This window comes from Orycteropus afer, unplaced genomic scaffold, assembly GCF_000298275.1.
Source record: "Orycteropus afer afer isolate SDZICR_OR568_19922 unplaced genomic scaffold, OryAfe1.0 scaffold00140, whole genome shotgun sequence".
NCBI classification, from domain to species: Eukaryota; Metazoa; Chordata; class Mammalia; order Tubulidentata; family Orycteropodidae; genus Orycteropus; species Orycteropus afer.
The window spans coordinates 4,402,618-4,430,196 of NW_006921727.1; the positions used below are offsets into that span (position 1 = coordinate 4,402,618).

At 36.9% G+C, this 27,579-nt stretch overlaps 1 protein-coding gene across 1 annotated transcript in view; it reads left to right on the top strand.

Annotated features, from left to right (window-relative positions):
* DST (dystonin) overlaps window positions 1–27,579 on the top strand; it is a 614,637-nt gene that overhangs the window by 389,919 nt on the left and 197,139 nt on the right. Inside the window, exons 11-16 of the mRNA XM_042781628.1 lie at window positions 16,537–16,649; window positions 16,745–16,851; window positions 21,052–21,171; window positions 23,487–23,582; window positions 23,691–23,818; window positions 27,333–27,426. Coding sequence (XP_042637562.1) covers window positions 16,537–16,649; window positions 16,745–16,851; window positions 21,052–21,171; window positions 23,487–23,582; window positions 23,691–23,818; window positions 27,333–27,426 — 658 coding nt within the window. The remainder of the gene's footprint in view (window positions 1–16,536; window positions 16,650–16,744; window positions 16,852–21,051; window positions 21,172–23,486; window positions 23,583–23,690; window positions 23,819–27,332; window positions 27,427–27,579) is intronic.

Consider the following 27,579-nt stretch of genomic DNA (forward strand, 5'->3'; position numbering starts at 1 on the left):
AGTCACACGACCAACACAAAAGGTGGTATTGGGATTCATACCCAGGCCATCTGGTTCTTGAATTCATGGTCTTACAGAAAGCTAATTCCCCAGAAAATATTTATTAGAAATTATGTGTTTCTTGAGCTCAGTAAATTTGCTTAGTTTTCCAGAGATTATGTCATGGTGTTGAAGAACTTAATACATTCCTAAATAAACTAAGCCTAAGCTAGAAACTCATTAAACTGACGAACAATGTATCTGAGGCACTGTGTTAAGTGCTTTGCATATATTATTATCTCATCCAAACCTCCCAACAGCCTCACAAAGCAGGAATTATTAATATCCCAATTTTGCAGATGAGGAACCTGAGGTTTACCCAAAGTCAGATTGCAAATAAGTTACAGAACTGGAATTTAAACCAAGGCCTGTTCAACTTAAAATCTCTGTCTCACTGTCCTTCTCTCACCTTTCTTTCTTGCTTATCCTCTCTTCCTTTTTCATTTTGGGAATTTCAGCATATACAAAACTATAATAAATAACTCATAACCCAAATCAAACCAAACTCACTGCCATGAGCTTGATTTCCAACTCACAGTGACCCCTATTGATTTTCCAAGGTGGTAAATCTTTACAGAAGTAGATTGCCCCATTTTACTTCCACAGAGCTGGTGGGTTTGAACGGCCAACCTTCTGGTTATCAGTCAAATGCCTTAGGCACTGCATGACCAGAGCTCCTTATAAAAAATAACCCATAACCCCTATTTTTAAATTAAAATAGTTGCTAAATTACAAAAAGAAACCTGGATCAACTTGAATGCACACTTACTTGTCCAGAGTAAAGTACCACATCTTCTTGAATACCTTAGTGCTAACACAGTTTAGTGGCTGAAAACATTGCACATGTAAGCCATCAGAAGGCTGTTATGTTACTGGGTACTTTCTTTACCTGGAGTGATAAAATCTTCTTGGCCTTTGAGTAAAAATATTTGATTGTTCTACATAAAGGATTTAGGGTGTGCTCTGTTCTCTTTGAAGTTTTAGCCAGAAGCAAAACATTTAGAAGCCAGCTATTCTAGAGTAATCTACTTTTCAATGAAAACAGGGTCTCTGAAAAAAAAAAAAAAAAGGACCAGGTTTGCTGGTCTGATAGAGCCTAGTGGAACCCCTGAGACTATGGTCCCTAGCTGCCTTTCAGGTCTGGAATTGAAATTACTCCTGTGGCTTCTAGCCAAATAAAAGACAGGCATATGAGCTGAACATTTACATTAGGTAGATACACTCCTTGGAGAGATCAGTCATGGGAAAATAGAAGGGCTGTGTATATACAGGGAGATAGCGGGGGGGGGGGGGGCAGGAGTGCATGGGAGAGAAGGACACAGGAAGGAAGTGGGAGGAGAGCTGTTGCATTGTGGGAAATTGCAGCCAGGGTCATGAGACAAAGTGTATGTGAACGGCTGTGTGGAAAATGAATTTGCTCTGTAAATACTCACCCAAATCACAATAAAATAAAATAAAATAAAAAGAATATACAAAAATCAATGGTTAAAAAAAAAACCGCTTCTGGGCATTGTCTCTTCAGAACTCATGAAGGATTACTGGTGCAAAATGGTATATGTGTGCTGTGTATTTATCCCATAAATCCTTAATAAGCCAACATGTGCCAAAGATCCTAAAATTTCTCAGGAAAGTTTCATGTGATAGCTTTTATTGTTTTAGAGAATTTGGGCCTTATGAATATTACTTGTTTTGCACTTTCATTTTGGCAGGATGTTGTTGTTGTTATGTGCCGTCGAGTCGGCCCCGACTTACAACAGGATAATCTTTCTAAAATGTTGTTTAACTTTAACTTTGAACTGTGGTTTCCCTAGTTAGTTTTGTTTCTTCTGTTGGAATTCATAGAAAAAATACTGTATATTGGGTTTAAATGCTTACAAGATTTCTTTGTTGCTGAAATTTTTTAAATTATTTGCATAAAACCTCACTGTGGTTTTTTCTTTACAAGAAACCTTTCAACTGCACTCTTAGTTTAAATTCCCAGGCCTTTTTTTTTATAAAGCAATTGAGTACTTTTCTTCCCACATTTGTAAGAATTAAATATTGATTTGAAATGCAGGTATTTCCCACTGTTGAATACCTTCATTTACTCTAAAGACTAATGAGACAAAATTATAACAATTGAAAGAAAACATCAAAAGCAAATTTTTGGGTAGTAATGGTAACATTTAGGCAGTATTGTCTTATTGGAAGGTAGTCCCTGAATGGTGCCAATGGGTAACACACTCAGCTGCTAACCAAAATGTTGGAGGATTGATTCAACTTAGAGGCATCTTGGAAGAAAGGCTTACTAACCTACTTATGGAAAATCAGCCATTGAAAACCCTGTGGAGTACTTTTGCTCCAAATACACAGGGTTTCCATGAGTTGGAATCATCTTGCCAAAAGGTTTGTTGTTTGTTTGATCTTGTAGTTATTTTTTCTTCATACGTATTTGCAAAAATTTGTTGTGTATTTGAACTTCTTGAGAAAACAATCCATTTAATTGGATTTTATTTTTGTATTTATGTAGATAAAAGTTGACCATGGATTTTATTTGGCTTCTATAATAAAAAATTTCTGAGGTGGTCCATGAATTTTGTTTTTACTCAAATACCAGCTCTAAAGACTGCTATGTTGAGAAGGACCTTTGGAGCAAGTGAGGACTTAAACAGGACAGAGCCTTGTGATTCTGGCACTGGGTGAGGGAAAGAAAGGACGTGGTGTGCGTACCCTGGATAGAATATGAAATCTATTTCTGCAGATTGGAAATAAGTTATGTAACATTTATAAATTAAATGTGAACCAGTATATATAATGTGGTGGTTAAGTTTGTGTGTCAACTTGGCTAGGCCTGGTTGAGTGGCTGGGCAGCTGGATGTAGTATTCTGCATGGTGAGACTGGTGATCAACTCCATGGTGGAATCTACTGTGAGCAGCTGAGTAGCTCCCTTAGGGATGTGGTCTGCTTTCTGTATATAAGGAGAAGCCTCGGGGATAGTTTTTAGCTTATGGCACGCTTGGACCCTGCATGTAGCCGTGTCATTGTTCAGCAGCCTGCCATGCTCTGCCGACCTTGGGACTTTCAATGAATGGCCTGCCGTGTGGTTTGGCAACATCAGGATTGTGCCATTTTGTTTGTCGACCTTGGGTTTGTCAGCCTCAGCAACCAGTAGCTGCCTGAGTGAAGAGATACCTCTAGCTTCATTGGCCTGGGAGCAAGAGGCAGAGCTGAAGCCCAAGGTCAAGGGGCTTTCACCCAGCCCCTAGAGCCTGGCACTTTGAACTCGGACTTCTAGCCTCCCGAACTGTAGGAGAATAAACTCCTGTTTGTTAAGGCCTTACCGTTTGTGGTATATTCTTGTCTGAGAGGCACTAGGTAACCACAACATATAATAATTAATTTGCCGAGATTGTTTTAGTAGGAGCAGAGTAGTACCATTCTCTAGATTTTGTATTATATAAATTGTAATGTTAAAAATTTATTTGAGTACATTAATTTATACTTTTTTAGCACATTGTCATTAGTGTTCTCAGACAGTATGATTTTTTGAAAACGAGGAGTATGTTGACCCTAGTAAGCAATATTTTTCAAGCAATGGAGTGTGCTAAAATTTTTCATGGGAAATAGGAGTTTTTGATATTTTTATGCTTTTTGAAAGAACTATTTTAAGACATAAAAATGTACAGAAATTTATATAATGACAATTTCTAGATAATGTACAGTAAAAATGATCTATTAAGTTAAAATATCTTTTTAAAATTGGTACACAAGAAATAGGATGTTGACTATGTCCCTTTCTGTTCTAGATATTTTTATATATGACAGCTTTAAAAATTATCACAATACTATGAAATAGATGGTACAATCTCCATATTTGTCAATAAAGAAACTGAGGCCCAGAGAGTACCTAACAAGGTTGATGTCACATACTTTTTAAGTAATGGAGGCTATTACTTTGAATTCTCAAGCCTTCCTACACGTCTATGTAATAGTTTCCTATGTTGTTTGTTGTTATGTGCCGTGGAGTCAGACCTGACTCATAGCGACCCCTCCTTGGGTTTCCAAGGCAGTATCTCTATGGAAGTAGATTGCCCAACCTTCCTTTCAAGGAGTGGCTGGTGGGTTTGAACCACCAGCCTTCTGGTTAGTAGTCCAGTGCCTTAGGCACTACGCTACCAGAGCTCCCAACATTTCTTATAGGCAAACTAAATATCAAGAAGGGGAATCATTGATTAGAACAGTTGTGGTAGTGCAACTTTATGACTTCTAACAAATAGATATAAAAAATACTGATAAATTTATGAAATGACCAAATGAATAATAACCTATATAACCGTCAAATAAGGTTTTGTCCTACGTAAAGAATGTTACAGAGTGAGAAGAACATTGGTTGCTTAACTGAGACTTTGCCATCTATCGAAATAACACCACCAACAACTGAGAATATGGTGAGGAGGATTGTAATAATAAAAGAACATTAAAACCCTTAGCCTAAGTAGAAACAAGATCTATAGTTTTAGTATGTTACATCATAAAAAGATGAAGAGTGTGGATTATACTATAGATAATAAGAATGATAATTTAGTGGAGGAGGTTTTAAAGTTCTGTTTATCAGGTCACTGAAAAAAACATTGTGTTTTCCTGTTAAATCTGAGTTAGGAAATTCTATTCTTAATTCTTTTTAGGAACTTCTGTTTGTCATGTTGAAAAAATTAAAATACTGTATATCTGTACTAGTTTCTGCTTGCTCTGTTTGCATAGTTTAAATTTTCTTTAAAGCATATTAAAGTTTATTACTGAAAACCACACTGGTAAGAGTTCTTAGCAATGTAAGCTTCACTGTTGCCCTTTGCCTTAATTTGCATTCAAAAGAGTAACAAAGTTTGATTGACTTAGATCAAAAGGATATCACAAAGGCATTTGTTTAGTAAGCAGCTTAAAAGAAAGAGAGAGTGAAGTAGAATTAACTGTGAGCCAGTAATCAAGGGAATCTAGGAATATTCCCTAAACATTAGTGGATTAATAAGTCACCAGACTTAGTTGATACAGAGGAATAAAATTCCTGACACTACTGCACATTCTTCAGAGGTAGGTGTTACAAGCAGAGGGTTCAACTGATAGTTCTCTGCTCTTATTTAAGGGTGTGCTCATGCATTACAATAAACTTGATTTTTTTTTTTTTTCTGGGAAAGATAAAGCTCTGACTTCCAGCTTGAAGTTCAGCCCCTGACTTGTCTGGCTTTATCATTCTTTCCAAATATTTGCCCTAGTACATTTGATGAAAGCCAAGTTCCACAACAGCAGTGCCCAGCATAGCTCAACGTGAAAACTTCTCTGCCTGAGCAGGCAGGGACATGAACTTGCGCCCGCAAACCAGAGAGAACAGTGCAAAATGTGCAGTAGGGCCCTGCGAACCTAAGGTGTTGATATAGACGCTAAGTATATCAAGGCTAACATGCAAGGGGGGAGGTGTGTTTTGAAGAAAGTTTATTTCTGCTTACTAGTTTCTTCTTGTTCTAGCCTTGTTTTTAATTGATCTCATTCATTTATTTAAATCTCCCGTTAAGGCCCTAGGTGTTCTTTTCATAATAAGCATGTTTAAATACCTCACCCAAGTAACACTCAGGCCTTTGGGGATAGGTTGTATTCAGGGGCATATCATTTAAATATTTTCTAATTAAGCAATCAGAAATCTTTCACTTGTCTAAATGGGTAGTTGAGTAGCACCTATTTTGTTCATTGTTTGCATTTTGAATTAGAAATTTATGAGGCCATAATATTTCATTATATTAAATGTTTAAAGATGCTGTAATTGGGAAGGTTAGACTATAAGGCTGTGATCAGAGTCATCTTGTTTAATAGATGACCTGGAGGCCTGTGATTCAGTCATATGATTAGATTCAGTCATACTTTGTAAGCCAAACTGGATTGGACTGGTTTAATACTTGGCAGGAGGCCCTTCAGGGTTTGAAATGTTCCCACAGGAAGTTGGATTAGTGTTGACTGGGTGTTCTTTTCCCTCACACTCATTTCTGCCCTCAGGCTTCAGAACCCAGAGGTTTGAGGGTGTGTATGCTTGTGCGCACACATGTGGCCATAAGCAGGGACAGACACAGGTTGTTAATTTAAAAAAGCAGTATCATGAGTATGTCAGTTTGTGAGGCAACATCATATTGCTTATTTATTTTATCAAACACACTTAAAATGAATAGACTGTGAGAGCAGAAATGAGTGACTCCTAACTACCCATCACATTTCTGAATCCTTGAGAGCTCACATAGACTGCATGTAATTTTTCTGCACTCAAGCACTATATGAGTAAGTGTCCACCCTAGTGACTGGTTTTTTTAGTATATACATTTTTTACATGTGGTTTAGGGAATATAACATGACACATAAATATTTAGAGGAAATACCTACTTATATTGTCTTCTTTCTGTGTTTCTTGCCTCTTGCCCAGATTTACAGAAATTTTCTATAGTAGTAAGCCTCCCATTATCGGTAAAACAAATCCTTATAGATATGAAGTAAAGAATTTCTCTAGTTCCATTTTGTGAGACAGAAAACTGAAAAAGTGACACAGATCTAATAGGAAAATGGCTTAGCTAGCTGTCCTTATCACAGAAGCGTTTAAAGCTCTGTAACAGTCCTTGCCAGGGTCCTACTTTTTCTTGTATCTGTGATTTAAACACACGCGCACGCACGCACACGCACACACTCTCTCTCTCTCACACACACACACACAAAAGCATTCAGATAGAACAAAAGGTTATATTTTGAATTGTGGTCTTCTTTCCCAGGATTCCTAATCCCTTTCTACAGAGACAATCACTGTTGAATGCCTTTCACTTTGTTCAGAATTCTTTTGTGCATATGCAAATGACTGTTCTTTTGGAGTAACAGCTATATTGAGGTATAATTTACACACGCACCTAATGTTGAACATGTATATAATTTTGTCTTAAAACACAAATAGGAGAACATTATATATGTTATTCTGTGTCTTTTTCTCCCCTTACTTAATTTGTCTTGAAAATCTGTCTATATTAGCACAGATAGATCTACCCTACTCATTTTAATGGCTGCGTAGTATTCTGTTGTATGGGTATAACATAATTTGTTTATAATACCTTATCGATGGACCTTATGTTGTTTGCTATTAAAAATACTGCATTGGATAATAGCTTTGTATGTGTCTTCATGAATGTATCTCTAGAGTAAGGTCCTAGAAGTGAAATTGATAGATGAGAGTATATATATTTTAAATTTTATCATATATTTATGAAGTGTCTGCCAAAAGGGTTGTACTGATGTATACCTCTTCTATATTTTTTCCTCTATGTTGCTCTGGTGACATAGTGCCTAAGGCATTTGACTGCTAACCGGAAGGCTAGCTGTTCAAATCCACCAGCCACTCCTTGGAAAGAAGATTGGGTAATCTATTTCCATAGAGATACCTCCTCAGACACCCAAGGAAGGGTCACATGAGTCGAATTGACTTGATGGCAATGCGTTGTTTTTTTTTTTTAAATGATGCTTTAGAGAAAGGAAAATTTCCTAACTTGTTAATTGCATTCTAGCAAGTTTAACCTCCATTTTTTCTCCTATTTGACTCTGTACAAGTCCAAGTTTACCTCTGTGGTATACAAGCTGTTAGTCTAAACAAGTATGTGTTAAGAATTTAGGAAAAAGATGATCAAATACACTGGCAAATTTCAGAGTGATGTGATCATTTAAAAAGTTACAATACCAGCACTGGGTGCTGTCTTGATAACACATGAAAGGGATTTAGAGAGTGAGTATCTATATGAAACTACTGCTGATCCACTGACATAGGGCTTGGGATTACAGCTCAAGAGCAGCTTGTGAGCTTTGATTAAACAGTCTCCTTGCTTTGAAACCTGATATAGTCACATTTTCCTTCAACATTCTCGTAGCTTGCTCTTGCATTAAGATTTCTTTTATAATAACAACTATCATGTGTTCTTTCCATTATTGATTGGCCATCTGTTTTGCTTCAACACTATTTATTTTGACTTGTTTATAGGTTTATAGCTTCATCTCATTCTGTGATATGAAATAATTCAATATTTTCTTTTTTTTAACCAGAGTTAAAATAAGTTGGGCCCCCTCCCCTCTTTTTGAAAGGGATATTTATCCCATGGAGTCCTGGGGAGTGCAAAGAGTTTAGTTCTAGGCTGCTGACATTGGCAGTTCGAGTCCACACAGAGATACCTTGGAAAAAAGGCCCGGTGATCTTCCCAAAACCAGGACTTGAAAATCCTATGGAGCATAGTTTTACTTTAACATGCATGGGATTACCATGAATCAGAGTTGACGTGACAACAACTGGTTAACTGGTTATTTATCCTATAGTCACTGAGGTTTACTTAAAATTTACTCTCATCAGTTCACTAAAAAATAGATAATACAAAAAGGGCATGTGGGGTGGCATCCTTCTCTGACCACGTCTGATTTCCCAAGTGGCAGACAAAATTGCCATAAGCAGCTGAAGGCTTTTCCTGTGAGGCCAGACATGTTGTCTCCCTCCAACCTTTTTGTGAATTTTGACACCAACCTTCCCTCCCACAGCACTCTGTACTTCTCTGCTGGGTTCAATAATTTGTTGCAATGGCCCCACAGAACTCACAGACAATACTCACAGTTATGGAGTTTATTAGGGAGGTAACAGGTTACAAGTTCAGATTCAGGAATGCTCAGGGTACAGTTCTTCAATCAGGACAGCCTTGCCTCTGCCATGCCCCGAGGTACGCCTTTCTTTGGTCCTTGGTCTCTCGGCCTGGCCTCTGCCCTGCTCAGGCAAGTGTTACAAAGCTCTTTTAGCTCTGCTGATAGGTGCACCTAGGTGCACTCCACTCTGCTAGCAGGCCTCCTGCCCGAAGGCACTTAGCTTTCTCGCCGTGGGCTGGCAAGCCTGCGTCTTACTCTCATGCCAGTTTCTCAGTTCTGCTGCTGCCTACGTCTCAGTCACTGTCATTTCTCTCCCATTGTTTCAGCATGAGGATCTCAGGTCCTAGGATATGCTCCACTCTTGGCTCTTCTCTGTCTTGATGATAGTGAGATCCCCCTTTTCCACCTCTAGAACGACTCGTTTTAAACCAAGAGAGGTGGCAAAACTAACCAGTCTTCACATTAGGTTTCCATACACCTTATTTGCACAGTCCCACCCCCAACAGAGGTTCTGTATATCTTCTTTACGTTATGAACAGGGTATCCAATCCCCTTGATAGGCCACACACATCTTATATTTCGTAGTTCCACCCAGTCATCTTGTGGGAGTCACAAAGACCATGGCTAGAAGAATCATACCAAGTAATTCACTGCACCATGGATACCAAGGGAGTTACTTCTTCAAAATCAATACTATTCTCTGTATGTATTAGAATCTGTGAAGCTGTTATGAAGTTGATGTTCTGTGTGAAGTGAGAGTCATAGTTCATTATGCTTTTTTTTTTTTTAATTCTGAGGTTGTTAGATTGCAATCTTGAAACACTAAAAAGAAAAAAAAAAAAATCTTTCCGTAAATCATAAGATTTGTTTTCCTTTGCTCTTAGCCTTATTGGTAGAAAGACACTTTGTAGGAAAAAGTAGGGAGAAGATTGGAAGTAAACTCAGGCATCTAGTTTTGAGAACAAGAGAAAATTATCTCCATTGCTTGTTGCCACCTAGAAGTTCTTGGCTTTGTTTCTTTCAACAATATGTGCCCAAATATGAGCATAAAGGAATGCCTACACCCAATTATGTAACTGCGGGTGGGCCTTCTGCATTTACTTGCTGGAAGTGGGGGGTGGTGAGGAGAAGCACATATTAGAGACCTTTTTTTTTTTTCTTGGTAGGGGGAGGAGATGCTTTTTGCACCAAGAAGAGTGACAATATACTAAGTCTGAACATGATTTAATCCATAAACAGTTTGAACAGTCATGTTAAGGAATTTGTTACTGTTAGGTAACTGCTCTGCCATCATAGCATAAGTGAGACATTCTTAATATACACTCTGTGATCTGCTGAAGAGCAGATGTTAAGTGACATATGTGGCTTCTTGCATCTGTGTATTGTTGTGTTTTGGAGTATAGAAGTTGTGCTTACTTTTTTTTTTGCCACTTCATGGAATCCTTGCAAGCTGCTGAGTACGTACAAGTTTCCAGCAAAGCCTGGCTCTGTGTGAGCCCAGCCATCTGCCTTGTCTGTGCATGTATCCAAGCAGTAAAGCACATCACAGCAAGTGACACTTCGGGGTAGATGGTTCCGCTATAATTTCATGATTGCCAGCCTCAAAAGTCTCTCAGTACCTTTCTATTTGTGTTACTCACTCCTTCTTCTCAGACCTAGTTCTCCTCCTGCTTTTTTCTTGGTCTTAGAAAATGATCTTGACCTTTGTTCTCAGAGAAATTGAAGCCAGAGGTGGAAGAATCTCCCTCCATCTGTATCCGTCTTAATCTGTATCCGTCCTAGCCATCTTTGCTCTTCGGCAGAGGAGTCTTCCCCTCCCGTTATCTAAAGTCTGTCTCCTTCCTGTGCTCTGGTTCACGTCTCAGCCATTGCCTCAGAAACCTTCTTTTTTTCTATGTATTCCATTTTTCCCTCTCAACCAGATCCTTTTCTTTGGATTTTATATATGCTGAGGTTTTTTCCATTAATAAAACAATAAACAGCAAAATAATTCTCCCTTACCCCATGTTTTTTCAGTTACTGTCTAATTTCATGTTTCTCCTTTAAGGCCAAACATCATTTTTTCTTGTTCCATTTATTTCCCAACCCACTCTAGTCTGGTTTCTGGCTCCATACTCCACCAAAACCTTCTTCTAGTGTCATGAGGACTTTCATGTACCTAAATCCAGTGGATATTTGTCAGGCCTCACCTTTCTTACTTCTCAGTATTTGACCATAGCTATTGACCTTTTATTCTTGAATTACCGTTTTCCTTTAGCTTCTGTGGTATATACTCCCCTGTTTTTTTGTTTTATTTTTTCCTGTTTCATGGGCTGTTCTTGCTCAGTTAGTATCTTTTGTAGATTTAGCCTCCTTCACAATGCCAGTGAATGTTGGGAGTTTTTCAAAGTTGCACGCTCAGTATTCTTTTTCCTCTCTGTTTTGTCTCATCCATGCTAGTACCATTAATGATTGTAACCACTGTTATAAAACTAAGTTCTGTGGATTTAACCTTCTGTAAAGCTCCTGACCTTGCCCATTTTTCTTATCACTGTCACATTCTTTTGCAAGTCACCATGGTATTCTATCTGGATTCTGTGGGAGTATTTTTGCCTCTTTAAATTTCTTCTTCATCTAACTCTGATCTCATCATTTGCTCTCTTGCAATCCTCCTTAATGCATTTTAATAATGTTCCATAATTCTTAGAAAAAGTCCAAAACCCTTTAAGAACTCCCTGAGATTCTGCATCATCTTGGCCCCCATCATCCAGCCTCATCTCTCACGGTTTGGCTGTTTGCTGCTAGATATTCACACACATGCTGGTCTTCACATAGTCCTGCTCCCTCCAGCTACAGAGCACATGTATGCTTCTCCCTGTCCAGACACTTTTCTACCACTTTTTCTCTTTAGCTTACTCCTGAGCTCCCTTTGAAGCTCTGAGTTCTCCCTGCGCTTTACTGGGGAAACCTCTGATTAAGTTGCATCCCCATGGTCCATATCCTTCTCCTTTGCAGCATTCAATGCAGTTGCAGTTGTGTTTACTTCTGTGGTTATTTAGATGTCTTCCTCATTCACTTGTTAAGTTTTAGTAGTGTGAGGTCTTTTACATCCTCAGTACCTGTTTAGCACATTGCCTGGCACATGATGGATGCTTTTTAAATATTAAGCAAATGAAGGAACTTGCTAGTTTATTGTCTGAAAAGAATCATTTTATAATTATTATATCAAAACACCAAGTTATAACTTCTCTCATCACATTCTGTGACTATATTCTGACACTGGTTAGAAGCCATAGACTATGGCTTTGCCTATAGAAATTAGTGAAAGAAAAGAAAAGGAGCAAAACCTAGGATGGAATATGTCTCCAAGAGTTTGAATTATTAGGACGTTTCAGTCCCCACAGCTCATTCATTGTTTTATTCATTCATTCTTAAAAAGTTCATGTGACAAGCATTATACTAGATGTCATGGATATAAACATGGATAAAGCACAGTTCCTGCCTTCAGGAAGCTCACAGTGGTGACGTGAGGCAGATGTATGCATATTTATTTAAAATGTTGTAAATGCAAAAACAAGCCTTTCAGAACAGAAAAAAATTGTTTCCTAGAGGAAGATGGTGATGGAACCAAGTCTCACAGGAAGAACATAAGTTGGCCAGGTAGTGTCATGTATACAGGTGGGGTAGGCTGTGGAGACTGCTTGAGCAAAGGAAAGAGGCAAGAAAAATCTGATGTGTTTTTGTTTCTGCAATGAAAAAATGGGCTCTGCCCTCTCTCTAGCCCCTAAAACTCATAAAAGGAAAATTTCTCAAACATGGGAAGGGGTCTCAGATGCTGGGCAGCTAATACCTAACTGTCCACATTCATTCAATAAATAATTATTGAATGCCAGAAAAATCCTAACCAAATTTATAGGCTTAAATCACTTCAATTTTTTATTTTCTGGAAAAAAATCCCCAAATTTGGGCTTTGACTATTGACACTTCTTCAGTTTCCCTGTTTAGCAATTGTCAACTTTTTGTTTCAGGATTTGATAATCTTATATCTGGACTAATGGATTTGCCTCTTAAGTAACATTTATCAGTGCTCTTTCTAATATGTTCCAATGGCAAATTTGTGTTATTTTTTTCCAGGTATTTTGACTTTGTTTCATGTTACTTTTAATTGAGTGTAATCCGTGTTTGGCATGACATAATATGGAAGCCTTAGTTAGCCCTTGTGCCAATCTTTAGATATTCGTAACTTGGTATAAATCACATTTTCCTACAGAGTCCTGTCTAATTCTCATCTATACTAATTTGTGAGAAAAGTATTTGAGGATTGGAAATTTACTTAGTTTGAGTATGTCTAGATCACAGAAATCTCTTATGCAATTTTAATGTTCAGCTAGCTTTGACTGTTTGGTGGTGATATCGTCATTCTACATATACCCATATAAAAACTCAAACCAAACCAGTTGCATGTAGTTGATCCTGACTCATGGCAAACCCATGTGTTTCAGAGCAGAACTGTGCTCCATAGGGTTTTTTTGGTTTTGATTTTTTCTGAAGGAGATTATCAGGGCTTTCTTCCAAGTTGCCTCTGGGTGGGTTCAAACTGCCAACTTTAAGTTAGTAACTCAGCATTAAACCATTTGTGCCACTCAGGAACATATTTCCATACATATACATACATATGTACCCATTTACGTGTATAAATGTCTTTTATCTGGGTAGAATGCTTTTTTAAGATGAGTATTGTATAAGAGGTAAACATTACTCTTATCCAAAATTATTTTGCATATGGCAGTAACCATTTTGTATGATAGCTTTTTGCCCTGTTATTTTTGGCAAAAATTAAGGGGACTAAACAACAACAACAACAAGCATGCACGTATATGGCTTGTACTTTTGGCCTCATTTCCAACTTCATTTTTGCCTTCATCTTTGTTTTATTACTTCTATTTAAAAATTGTTATCTTCTTACATTTTCTTTTTTTGTAAGATGTTTATAAACATTTCTGGAAAAAAATTGTGGGATATAAATCTATGTTTTTAAAAAATGCCATCCATGATGATGGAGCTATTTAGAAAAGATTACATTATCATAGAAAAAGAAAATGAATTAGAATGGCCCTTTTTCTCTAAAAAGACTAGTATACATTATTGTAGGGGCAGAGGGTTACATTATAATTTGGTAAGGTTTCAAAAGATAGGCAAATGAGAGCAGTTAATGCTCAGTTGTATAACACAGCAATCTGGTGGCAGCCTTCTGCATGCTCACAATATAGTCTGATGCTGTTGGGTAAGTCAAACTTGGGATGGAAATTAAACCTCCGTTACTGTTCTGCCACAAGAAAACATTACAGTGAAGTGAAATCTTTAGAATGAAAGAAAAAATCTTCTGTATATTGAAAATAGCTGAAATTAGTAAAGGTTTTATTGTCCCAGCGAGAATATGAAGACAGAAGAAAAGTAGACAGGATGGAGCACATGTCTCTTCTGGATGCTGTCTTCACCAAACAGAGGAACGGCAGATTGAAAGACCATTAAAATGACCAAACTGTTAGATGAACTAGTGGAGGGATAGAATTCTGAAGATTTTTAGGCTCTTACTTTTTCATAGTGACTTTTCAAGCTTCTCTTCTTTTCTTCTTTGTTATAACGGTTTTCTTTATTCACTGTACTCTTTTATGGAGGAAAACTATTTCAGCTTTTGTCCCATTAAAATGTTAAATATCATGATGAAAGAGGTGACCTATCCCAACTCGGTGTATTATACAGCTGCCTTTCTGCTGAAATTACTATGTCATTCTGAAGGAAGTTTTATGTTTTGTTCTCTTACTCAAAAACCTGGTTCTTCAATGACTTTATTCATTTCTGTCTGGGATTACTCAGTGTTTGCTTTCTTTGCTAATGCCAGGGTTCACATAACAACATGCTGTTTCTTGTTCTATGTTTTGGCAAACTCAGAAAGACTGTTTCTTATTTCTTCAACATGTGTGAACTTTATGGAAACAAAATACATTTTAATGAAAGAATTTTAGATGTTTGTTTTTGTCTATATTGTTATATGCACCTGTTTAAAATCTTAAAGTTGGCATATTCTTCAAAATGCTTCTATGTGAATAAAAACATGTTCTTTCTAGAGGTATGCCACTTAACTCCATTGTTTTCAGTAGATTTGTTGTTCCTGTAATAAGTTGAGGATCACTTTTGAGTGATCATATTGGTGGTGGTAACATTAGAGAATTTCCTAATAATGTCCTGAGGTGGCTGAATTTCAAGGTTATATTGCAAAGTATATCGAGTAGTTTGCTTTCAAAGGCTACTTTCTCATCAGGTGAAAATAACTATAGAAATTGTTGTTTACCTTTCTAAGATTAATGATATATTTTCAAAGAGTTTTTCATAGAAAGTAAACAACTTTCCAAATAGTATTCAAGATAATTTGTCTTTCATTCCTCCCATACTGCCTCTGAGCCCTCCCATTCTCTGTAGTTCCCCAAATGGTTATTTTGAGCCAATCAGAATGCTTGTGGAGGTTGTAGAGGGCCTTTGTTTATAAGTTGATAAACAGGTTCTAACTCAGTAATTTTGGGGTGGGGTGCCACTGTTTGAAATAAACTATTTTCCCATTTGTTTCTGTGTCCTTTTAATGGTTTGTTTTTGAGATTTCTGACTGGCATCTGGCCTTGAGTTAAGCTTCCAACTATTACATTTTTGCCACTTTCTATACAAGGAGTATTTGGGAAGTTGTTTCTTGGCTCATATAGATAGAATGAGCTTCAAAGTATATCCATGTTTTAGAGTGACATGTAAGTCTTACAAGTTAGAAAGGGTTGAAATTCTGTTTGTTTGTGTGTAAAACAAGTGTTTCTTTCACCATCATGTATAATTCAAATTACTAAATGAAGAAGCTCTTACTAATTCATCAGCAGACATGTATTGTCTACTATGTATATGTCACTGTACATCTCAGCAGAACAATAAAATCCAAACATTTACTAATACATGGTTCTTGCTGCTTTGGAATTGATTAGTTGGGAGAAACAAGATTTGCAGGCACGTAAAGCACTGAAAATATGAGCAGTGAAGTATATGATTATCCTGAGTGCCAAACTGAGTGGCATGGGCAGGACTATATAGAGGCCAGAGAACACAGAGAGAATAAATAGGAAGCTTAGCGAGATTAGGGTCCACAAAGGAGGTGGAATTTGATCTTTACCCTGAAGGATAAGTCAGATTAAAGAAGAGAGAATAAGAGGAAAAAATTCCAAAATGAAACTCACTGCTGTGGAGTAGGATCTGACTCATAGCGACCCCTCCTTGGGTTTCCGAGGCAGTATCACTACAGAAGTAGATTGCCCAACCTTCCTTCCAAGGAGTGGCTGCTGGGTTTGAACTGCCAGGCTTCTGGTTAGCAACCAAATGCCTTAAGCACTATGCCACCAGAGCTCCTAATAAGAGGAAAGGACACCCCAACAGTGGATGACATGGTCATGGTACTAAAAACTAAGTATTAGTGTTTAGTGTTTGTTGGATTGTAAGGATGCTGTTGGGGAAGTGGGGCTTAAATTGGTTGAATGGAATAGATATTCATATGTATTCTAAGACTAAGGGAAGTTTGTGGTCTTTGTTGAAAGTTGTATGCATTCAAATTTTTATATTTTTTTGTTCCATTTGTTTCTGGTGCACACGTTTCCGAGAGAAGTAAATAGTCTTAAATATTTGATGAAATTATCTGTATTTTATACAGGCTTAGTATTAATATTTGCAGAAGTTATTGTGTAAATAGATAACATGTAAATATAATCTTGAACTGGCACATTAGAAACTTGTAATTAATATAGTAAATTTTTTCCTAGGCCGGACCTGATAGACATGAATACTGTTGCTGTTCAAAGCAACCTTGCAAATTTAGAGCACGCTTTTTATGTAGCAGAAAAAATCGGTGTTATAAGACTTCTGGATCCGGAAGGTGAGTTGTTTTTACTCTATGTGGACCAACATGGAGTCTAATCAGAAGTAATCTGTCAACATTGTTAAATAATTAATTAATGTTGCTGCTTTTAGATGTTGATGTCTCCTCACCTGATGAAAAATCTGTAATAACTTATGTGTCATCTCTCTATGATGCATTTCCCAAAGTCCCTGAAGGTGGTGAAGGCATCAGTGCAAATGTGAGTAATGATTTTTCCATATTAAGTGCTACTGATTCAGTAATGACCAGATGAATGAATTCTTTGATAGTGTATTTTACAGTTTCTAAACTTGAAATTTTTCTATAAAGAATTTGAGTTAATGTTCTATGTAATAAAAACTGATACTTCATGCATTTCATGACATGATTTCACTGTTAATATATATCTTGAAATAATATTTGTTCTGTTTGTAAACGGACCATTCAGAATTATATGTCATTTTACAAAGAGAAGATGTAAACCCCTGAAATTTGGAGATTTTTAGCTTGCTGCTGTTTTACAACTACTTTTTTTTTTTTGGCTATCCATAGCTATACTCTTAGTTAACTTTTGAAAACACTTTTGAGTTTATTATCTCATATGATCCCTTGAGATTAGATGGCCAAATATTGTTTTCTGATTTAACAGTCCAGATGAAGGTTATGTGATTTGGCCAAATTAACAGAGTTGTTTAGAAAGTAGGGCGAGATCTCTGATGCATAGTTTTGGTCTCCTTATTAGTAATTCAGTTCAATCATGCATGTTGTAGTAGTCATGCTGACAAATATGTTTGCATTTCTGGAAATCCTGAACATATTACACATCTGGGAACAATCCATTCTCACTCTGGCTCCTCTCTTTCTACTTGCAGATAACTTTTTATTTTCTGCTTTGAAGATTTAGGAGCTCATCTTGATGAACTCCCTTTTCTACTTTCTTACTTCACCATTGTGTGCTTCTAGATCTATTTCCATTCTCTTCCCTACTTCTCTTTTTTCCCTTCAAAGGTCCTATGATCCCTGAGTAACTTGTTCCCATGTTCATCCTCCCCTTCTAAACCCTGCCGGTGATTCAGTAGTTATTCCTCTGTATTAGACCATGCTCAAGTCTCCATCTTGGAGATATGGTGTGGATGGTCTTTTCATTCTGGACCTGCTGTCTCCGTTAGTGGCTATATTATTTCTCATTCCTCTTCCTTACTCCCACTCCATTCTTAATTGATCTTTGCTATCAGTTCCTATCACTTATAGTTCCCTGTTTGATAGCTTTTGTCTCATCTTTCTACTAAAAGGAATCTCTCAGAAGTCATCAATTCAAATTTTTCATTGTTACCTCTTCTTACAGTTATAACATCTATCACAGGATAGACTAGAAGCTAAAAATGCAATATGATCTTAAAACAGGTTTTGTTTGGCCTACACGGGATTTTTAAATTATTTACCAACAAGGAATAGATATCCTTATTGTGATAATTAAAAGAGAGTGTATTTAGTGTATATTTATTCACACACAAACACACACAATACCTCACATAGGGCAATACACTTAGCAAGTGCTAATGTGACCCATATTTGGGTAGGCGAATAGGAATGTACCCAAGACCAAGGACAGATTTGGCAGAGAATAGTTTTACATATGGACTTGTGCTCCAAAATTATCCACATACATTAGAGAAGTAACAAAGAACAAGGTTGCAGTAGCTTCTCAGAGACAACCAAACACCTTGAGAGAGAGAATCACTGGGACTGCAGACTTGGGACCATAGTCTCAGGGAACATTATGCTCAGTTGGCACAACATAGTATAGTACATAAGAATCTTGTTCTATATCCTACTTTGGTGAGTAACACCTGGGGTCTTAAAAGCTTTCAAGTGGCCATCTAAGATGCAATTATTGGTTTCCTCTCATCTGGAAGAAAGAAGAGTGAAGAGAAGCAAAGTCATTTGGAAACAGTTAGTCCAAAGACATGATAGATCATGAGGACCTCAGCCTTCACAACCCTGAGACCAGAAAAAACTAGATGGTGCCCAGCTACCAATGCCAGCCACATAGAAAGGGATCAAAATTTTAAATCCTGGATAGAGTAGAAGGAAAATTGGGGAACAAAATTCAAAAACACAAAAATGACTAGAATTACTGGTCAGATAGAGACCAGTAGAACCCCTGAGACTATGGCCCCGTGTTGTCCTTTGGACCTGGAAATGTACTCACTTCCATGGATTAGCTCTCAGCCCAACAGCATGAAGACCTACAAGCAGACCACTTACCCAGGGAGATGCACTCACCTACCCTAAGGAGATGCACACCTTAGATCAGTCAACTATGAGACATAAGAGAGGTGTCATTCACATAGAGAGGAAACTAGACAAACAGGAATGTATACATAAGAAGGACACAGGGAAGGGGTAGTCACAGGGAAGGAGAGGGGCAGAGGGTTTTTTTTATGGTTGTGGATTATAATCAGGGCCGTGAAATCAAATGTGCATGAACGACTCAGGGTAAAATGAATCTGCTTTGTAAATTTGCACCCAAATCACAATAAAAATAAATAAATAAATAAAGTGACTCACACTTAGTGTGCTCAAAGATCATTTATTTTTACTCTTTTTCCCCTTTTCCTTTTTTCATTTTTGGGGTTTGACTACCTTACTGCTCTTTTACTTCTCTAAATACTACTTTTTTCCCCTCTTGATTCCTTTTTTCTTTAGACTTTATAATCTGTCTTTGACTTTCTTCTTTGCTCTCAGTCTGATAATCACTGAGTAATTATAACTCAGTCTCATAGTTGTGATTACTTCTTGTTGTTGTTATTCTCTTAACTAAAGAAGGCCTAAAATATTTATTGAATGAAAAAATACTCTAAATCGTTCTATCCCAGATGTCTTGTATAAATTCTCACCCCATATGTCTAGTCACCTGCTGGTTTATTTCATTTGGCTGTTCCACCATTATTTGAAAATTCTGGTATTTTCAAGTAAACATTACATCTTATTTCCACTACACTGGCTTGCTTCTCTCCTCCCCTACTTTTCTGTTAGTGATCTTACTCCTTGCCCATTTACTTAGGCTCAAACCATTTGAATTATCTTTGATTCTTCCTTTCCTTTACATTTAACAATCAACCATCTGCCAATTATTTTCCTTTTAGAATGTTTCTTGTGGCCAATCCTTGCTTTATTTTCTCACTACCTATTCCTGTCTCTTATTCCTTCACACCAAAGCTTACTTTCTTACAGTTTTCCATTTTTTTTCCTGTCCCAGTCAACTCTGCATACTGTTGCCAAATAAATTTTTAAAAGCTGATGCCTTTGGCTTGAAAACTTTTAGAGTCTTCATGTTGTTTGTAAGATTAAATCCAATCTAGATATTCTGATATTTAAAAATCTGTATATCTTCATCCTCTTTTCCTACCTTTTTAGCTACAATGTTCCAATATGAATGAATTGATTACTGATAACCAGAATGTTTCCATTTCTGTGCCCTGCCTCATTTGGACTCCCTTGTCTTTTTATTCACCCCCTCCCTCCAATTACTTGTGGTCATTCCACAACTGCCCAAGAACTTCCTCCCCAGTAAGTCTTTAGTGACTGTTTAGAGTCGCATATATCCATAATTTTTATCTCTACTTCTAATACATGCGCATAACAACAACACGTAATTCCTCCTTAAGTTATTTTGACACGTAATTGAATACTGCTTCATTTAGCTTAATTGTTTATATTATGTCAGTGTTTTGTCCCCCCAAATAAACAGTAACTCCCTGACAAATGATATTATGTCTTTTTTTTATTATTTATTACAACACTTATCACAGTTTTCAATCTAATAAGCACTTATGAAATAAATACTTAATTGAACATAGTAGTTGATAACCTTCTAGTTTCCTCCATTTTCAAAAAATTTGCTTAATGAGTAATTGAATCATCCCCCCAAATTGATTTCTTCTGTTTTTAAATTCCTATTTAGTTTCCTATATGTTACGTAACATTTCTGAGTTTTAGATATTCTTTGGACTTAGATGTAAAATGACTGACAGAGATGGCAACTGATCTGGTTTATGCACCCTGTTTCTTGCCTTTGAGCTCTGGCAAATACCTAAAATTGGTCACAAAATTTTTTTCCTCCTGTATTTGGATGCAGCTTCAAGCCTTTGCAAAACAATGCTTCAAGCAGCCATAATCTTTGGATCAGAATTGGGACTCAGAAGGCTAGACCTAGTGGTCAGATGTTGATAGCCTCTTTTTAAAGTTGTTTATGTTGAAAAGCTTGGGACTGTGTAGAAAGTAAGATAATGTTTCCCTGGCTTTCTCTCTCAGGTTTAAAGACATGTAAATTCACAGAATGACATCTGACTAGATTATGTTAAGATATAAATAGCATGTTTAGATTTGTACCTTTTCTGCCATTTTATTGTTGTAGGATGTTGAAGTCAAATGGATTGAATACCAGAATATGGTGAACTACCTCATCCAGTGGATTAGACACCACGTGGCCATGATGTCTGATAGAACATTTCCTAATAATCCTGTGGAACTAAAGGTCAGCATCTATTTAACTGTAGAAGTTAAATAGAATTAACTTGATCATTAAACTTTTAAAGAATGTCATAATATTTCCATTTAGTTCAAGAAAAATTGTCAAGCTTCTAGAAAGTAAACAGAAATTTGTTATCTCCCTATTACACAGAGCAAAAAGAGGTAAACATTAATAATACTTAAAACATGCTAACTATAACAGTTTTAAAGAAATTTACAGTCCCTTAGCTTCAAAGCTAAGGAGCTCTGGTGGCGTAGTGGGTAAGGCATTTGGCTGCTAACCACAAGGTCGGAGGTTCAAACCCACCAGCTGCTCTGCAGGAGGAAGATGAGGCAATCTACTTCCATAAAGATTTACAGCCTTGGAAACCCAGTGGGGGTTGCTATGAGTCAAAATTAATTCTGGCTGTGGGTTTTTTTTGTTTAGCCTCAAAGCTAAGAGATTTTAGAATTTGAGAGAGTCTCTGGAACTGATGTTGTCAAAAATTTTTTTTGGTGCATGGAAAACCCCTAGGAGCCCAAATGGCTGGGGGAGGAGGGACTCTGGGAAGCTCACACAAATGTAATAGTAGATGGGAGCGTGCCTGTCACCAAATCCTGTTTAAGTATTTGACTTCTAATATAAATGAATTCCTAGTTTAGCAAAGCATTTGCTAATACCTAAAAACTTAGGTCAGACTCTTTGAGGCGAAGATGTTATGTTGTTGTTGTTGTTGTTGTAATGGAAATATAAATGAAGATGCATACTGAAGAATAAATTGTATCGTTTTCAGTGTTTGGATTATGTAATAGTAGCCTACTTTATTTTTTTAAAAAACCTGCTATTAACACAAAATCTAATTTCTTGGAGGCTTTGTTTTCTTGATCAAACTGGAATTGTAAAAACTGTAATAAGCCAGGGTGGGTCTTGTTAGACTACTTGCTGTGTTCATGCATCTGTATGGAACATCTGTGGAACAGCTTTTATTCATATTGCCACAGGGAGTTTGTCCTTGGCATGATATTACTTGGCATCTGTTGATAAGATGCTTTTTCAGTGTTCCACAGTTGTTTGAGTGATGTCTCCCTACATGGATGTAAACCTTTCCAGGTCAGGAAAGCCTTTTTGCTTTCTGCCACCATGGGGTGTCATGGTCACTGCTTAGCATTTAGTAGCATTTAGTGCTTATTAGCTGACTGGAGCCCTGCAACATTCCATTTTGAGTTCAAAAGAATATTTAGATTTCTTATTCAAATATACTTATTTCCAAATAGATTGCTATTGTTTAGAAACTTGTACTGTTTCTGACTAATTAAGTTCCTTAAAGTTAAGTAGGAAGTTTAAGGGACCACACAGATTACTTGCTGGTGTCTAAGATATGCCATAAGACAGGAAGGAAAACATATCATCATGGAGAAGTCTCTAATAATTTAATTAACCAGCAAAACATTGAATGAAATCCTTCAGAAATATATCTACCTAAAGATTTACAACGTCTGTTAGTATGTCAGCATGAATTAGTGTGAAATGTTTAGCATACACTTATTAAATGTGGAGACATTCATAGAATTTTTCATGGTCCTTTATACAAAGTAAAGTAAATAAATTGTATCTAAGACATTCCCAACGTAATATCTACAAACTAGGCAATAATTTAATTATAAGATAACTTCTATAATAATAGCACTAGCAACCATTAGCATCCATCTTTGTTTATCTAAAAATCAGTTTTAACTTGGCCAATGAGACTTTGAAACCAAATCTTAGCCCTGCCTCTGATAAGAATTCTTTTTTCAAGGACAGAGTCTTGGAATAGAAGAGAACAGGGTTCCCCATACCACCACCTTTATGGAAAATTACATCAGATTATTTTCCCAAAAACTGAAAGCTAAAGTACAATATTTTTGTAGAATGCATATTTTAAAGGGTTTGTTTTCTTGTTTGGATGATGAGAGATTTTTAGGAGAACCATAGTGATCACTGTCATAGTTTATTATTATCCAGACGTGAGGCACATGTTAAATCAGGGCTCGTATAATATTATCAATAATTATAGGAAGTTTAGTGGTGCAGTGGTTAAAGCATTCAACTGCTAATCAAAAGGTAGGTGGTTTGAACTCACCAGCCACTCTCTGGAAGAAAGATGAGGCAGTCTACTTCCATAAAGATTTATAGCCTTGGAAGCACTATGGGGGCAATTCTACTCTGTTCTGTAGGGTCAAATTTATGAGAGGAATACCATTGAATACATACAGCACAAGGACATTGCAATGACATTATAAGATAATGAAAACAACTTTGAGGTTTGGCCCTTAGTTTATTTTCTCTTTTTATTTCAGGCACTTTATAACCAGTATTTACAATTTAAAGAAACAGAAATTCCACCAAAGGAGATGGAAAAATCAAAAATTAAACGCCTGTATAAACTCTTAGAGGTAAGAGTTAATCAAAAATTTCTTTCTGTATTCTTCTGTATTGTAAAAAACATAATCTTTGTTATACTTTGTGTCTTTGCTTCACATGAAATATTTTGCTTTTCCAAGATTTGGATAGAATTTGGACGCATCAAACTCCTTCAAGGTTATCATCCAAACGACATAGAAAAAGAGTGGGGAAAACTCATTATTGCCATGCTTGAGAGGGAGAAAGCACTTCGCCCAGAAGTAGAAAGGTAGGCGGGGCATGGGAGGGTGGAAATGGGGAAAACTCTCTCTGTTCCTGTGGAAAACATTTTTAAGTTTTGGAGCCAGACAGACCTAGTATCACAATTTACCTTTTCCACTTACTGGCTGTGTGAGTTTACATAACTCACTCAGTCTTTCTGATTTTCCATTTCCTTATCTATGCACTCTTCCAAGAGATTTGAGAAATAAATCAGTGAGGTGTAATGTACATAAAGTGCTTGGGTATGTGTTGTGTGTGTTGGTTTGTGAAGTCTAATCTTATTCTGTGTTCAGAATTTTTAAAGCCAATGAAAATTGTCCTTGAGAATTTTGAAAACGCTTTAAGTCAACAGGGCCTGGATCTAGAGCTCATTTACCAAGAATTAATGTATTTTGTTTTTTGTTATACTTTTGGCTATGGCTTTCTTTACATGCAGCTGTGGAAACCAAAATCTAGTACGACCCCATTTAAAGGATAGTGGGATGGTGTCTGGAAGACACTCAGAAAATGTCAGTTTGACTTCTCTTTCTGCCCCACTTCCACAAATGCATTTGTCCTACTGGCTCTTTATAATTGTTTCTCCCACAACACCCAGTTGCCTAGGAAGGTACTACTTAGTCCTTAGGAAACATTTGTTGGATAAATTTGTCTGTTTTAGTGCTTATCTCACAGCCTGATTTGTGGTATGCAGGAATTGTGATCTGTGTTCCTCATTCACTGTGAGCTCTGTAGGGGTAGGGGCTGGGTCTTTTAGTGTAAGGCCTGTGTGGCCAGCCACTTCCCCAAACTGGTGTCATACCACACCCTCCTTGCTGGCTGTAGTGCACCCACGCTGGCGGACTCTCAGGGGCTCTGATATGCCAAAGTCCCGCCCTGTGTCGTACGCAGAATCTGCACAGTCTGTTCCTTTGGCAGAGAAGTCTATTTCGTCTTCAGATCTCAGTTCCAGTGTTACATCCTCTAAAAACTTCCCATGATCTCCCAGACTAGTTCAAATGCCTAGGTTATGTATGTTCATATTTACCTGTATCGTTTCTTCATAGCATTTATCTCAGCTGTAATTTTATGTTTATTTGTGTGATCATTTGCTTAATCACTGCCCATTCCACAGATAGAATTTCTAAACTCTTGTTTTTGTGATTCTTTGTTCTACCAGTGCTTAATACATTGTACATGATATATATGCTCAGTATATTCCTGTTATTTGTGCACTACATGGTGCCTTAAACATTACTGGAACATGAAATAACGTGTTGGAGATAGAAGAAAGCAAGCCTAACTTGTTGTTCCTTTAGCAGTTAAATTATTGATTACACTTTTGTTAAAGCATAACATTGCGTCTCTATAGCCGGATTGTTGGAATCTTTGAGTGGTGCCTATGATTAAGGCACTCAGCTGATAAATGAAAGGTTGGAGGTTTGAGTCCATCTAGAGGTGTCTTGAAAGAAAGACCTGGCAGCCTACTTCCAAAACATCAGCCGTTGAAAACCCTATGGAGCACAGTTCTATTCTGATACATACGGGGTCATCATGAGTTGGAATCGGCTCGACAGCAACTGGTTTTGGTTTAGCTGGATCATTAGAACTAAGACAAGCTTGCAATACTCAGGATGGAACTTCTTTGGAGGAGGTAATTTTGGGTGATTCAGATGTGATGCTAAGCTAATCATCTAAAGTAATGGGAAAGTATTCCAGAGAAAGTTTATGGAGTAAATTTTTAGTCATCAGAATAGTAGCTGGATTTTAATAAATGTTAATAGAAGGATGCAGTGGTTAAGATTTCCGGGCCCAAGAGCCAGCCAATCTTGCACTAAAATTATTAGCTCCTCAGTTTGCTAGCTGTAATCTTAGACAGGTTCTTTAATCTCTCTAAGCCTCAATTTCCTCATTTGTGAACAAGATGTAATAGTACCTACCACATTTGGTGGTTATGAATATGACATGAGATAACATATGAGAAGTGATTAGATACTTTCCTGACACATAATAATTTTTTTATAAATGTTAGATACAGTTATTATTAATTTAAGCTTTTCTGTTTGCTAGCTATATTTTACATTCACTCAAATTTCCCCTTTCTTGCCTATTGAAAAGAATAATATCCACCCTTTGAGTAGAGAAGCAATAGTTTGGCTTTGTATCTTTGGGCATAGGAAAATATATAGGAGCTTAGTTGGGTGTCTTCATTTTTCTTGATACAACAAGTTTTTTGACACTAACTGTAATTGCAGATATTGTAGGTAATTGCAAATATTACCTGTGTGGCAAGGGAATTTGAAAAAGACAAATGGGAAAGAGCCAATGTTGTTATGCCATGTAATACCCTTGTTTCACAGAGTTGATGTTCAGTTCCTTTAAAATATAGATTTCTAAAAGATTAGAATCAGGGCTACAGTTCCAGAATGAAGCAGAAATTGCTGGCTGTATACTTGAATGTGAGAACCTTTTACACGAGCATGTTACAGGTGTACAGATTTTTATTGATAGAAAATATTACCAGGCAGAAAGGAAAAGCAAGCAAGGACAAGTTAAATTTACAAACATTGCAGCTATATTCTACTTAACACTTTGGCTTTAAAAAAATACAAGCAATTACCATATGGTTAGAAATAAGGTTACTGAGAGTATGTTATATAAAGAAAGGCAAATTACTACTTTTCCAGTTAATTTAACCTAATAAACAAGTAACAAATGTACTTTGTTTCTCATCAGAGTCACTGGTTATTAGCATCAGTTAAATGCCAGCTTTTAGCCTCATGTTATTCAGTGCAACCTGGCCCTTTATAATAGTCAGGGTATGATCAAATATTTGGGTTCTTTTAGCTGATGATTGGTATTACCAGGATAATTTTTTCAAGTAGTACCTGGGCCTCTGTGAGGCATCACAGTTGTTTTTTAGGTGGTTGCAGTTGGATGACTCTTGGTGAAAATATTTGGCATATCTTCTTTAGTGACGCCCCAATCAAGGCCCTTTGTCCGTACATGTAGGGTTTTAATGCAAGCTACAAAAGGCAAACCTCAGCTAGCAAAGCTGTGGCTTTAGGCGAGATTCTTTTGAATAGCTATCAGCATATTATTTGCTGCATGTTGAATATGCATGTTGAAGCATATTTAAGGAGCCATTAAAGTTGTTAACATTCAGTTGCCATCTTTCACCATTAGATATTGTGCCTTTTGCAGACCTTCTACTTTTTAGCCTGTGTTCAATGGTTGAAGAAAGAACATCATTTCAGGAATAAAAATGCATAGTAGTAGTTATAGTTACCACAGCAGTGATTCTGTGTTTAGTAATACTACTAGCACCCGAACCAGTCTTGATTCAAATGAAAATTTTCTCTCAGTTAATTGTGGTCCAACGCTGATCAACTCCTGCATTAGCTTCGGCAATGAATCCCTTAATGGACACAGGTATTGAGTCAATAGTGTGGGATTGTGTTTTTCTTTCATTGGGCAGTGTTTTACAGGACTGGTGAACTCTAACTTCAGAGAGAGGTTTTATTTTATTTTGTTCCTTGTTTTAGGTTGGAAATGTTGCAGCAAATTGCCAGCCGAGTTCAGAGGGACAGTGTTATTTGTGAAGACAAACTGATACTTGCCCGAAATGCTCTTCAGTCTGTAAGTTAATTTTAGGAGCCATTGGGATTGTGATAGAGGGGTCACTGTGCATTGGGTGAACTAAAACTTTTGTATAATATTTGGTTAATTCTTCTTTTCTGAAATTTAAAGTTTGTTAAAGATTACAGCTGGTGTTTGCTCTCTTGAGGGACA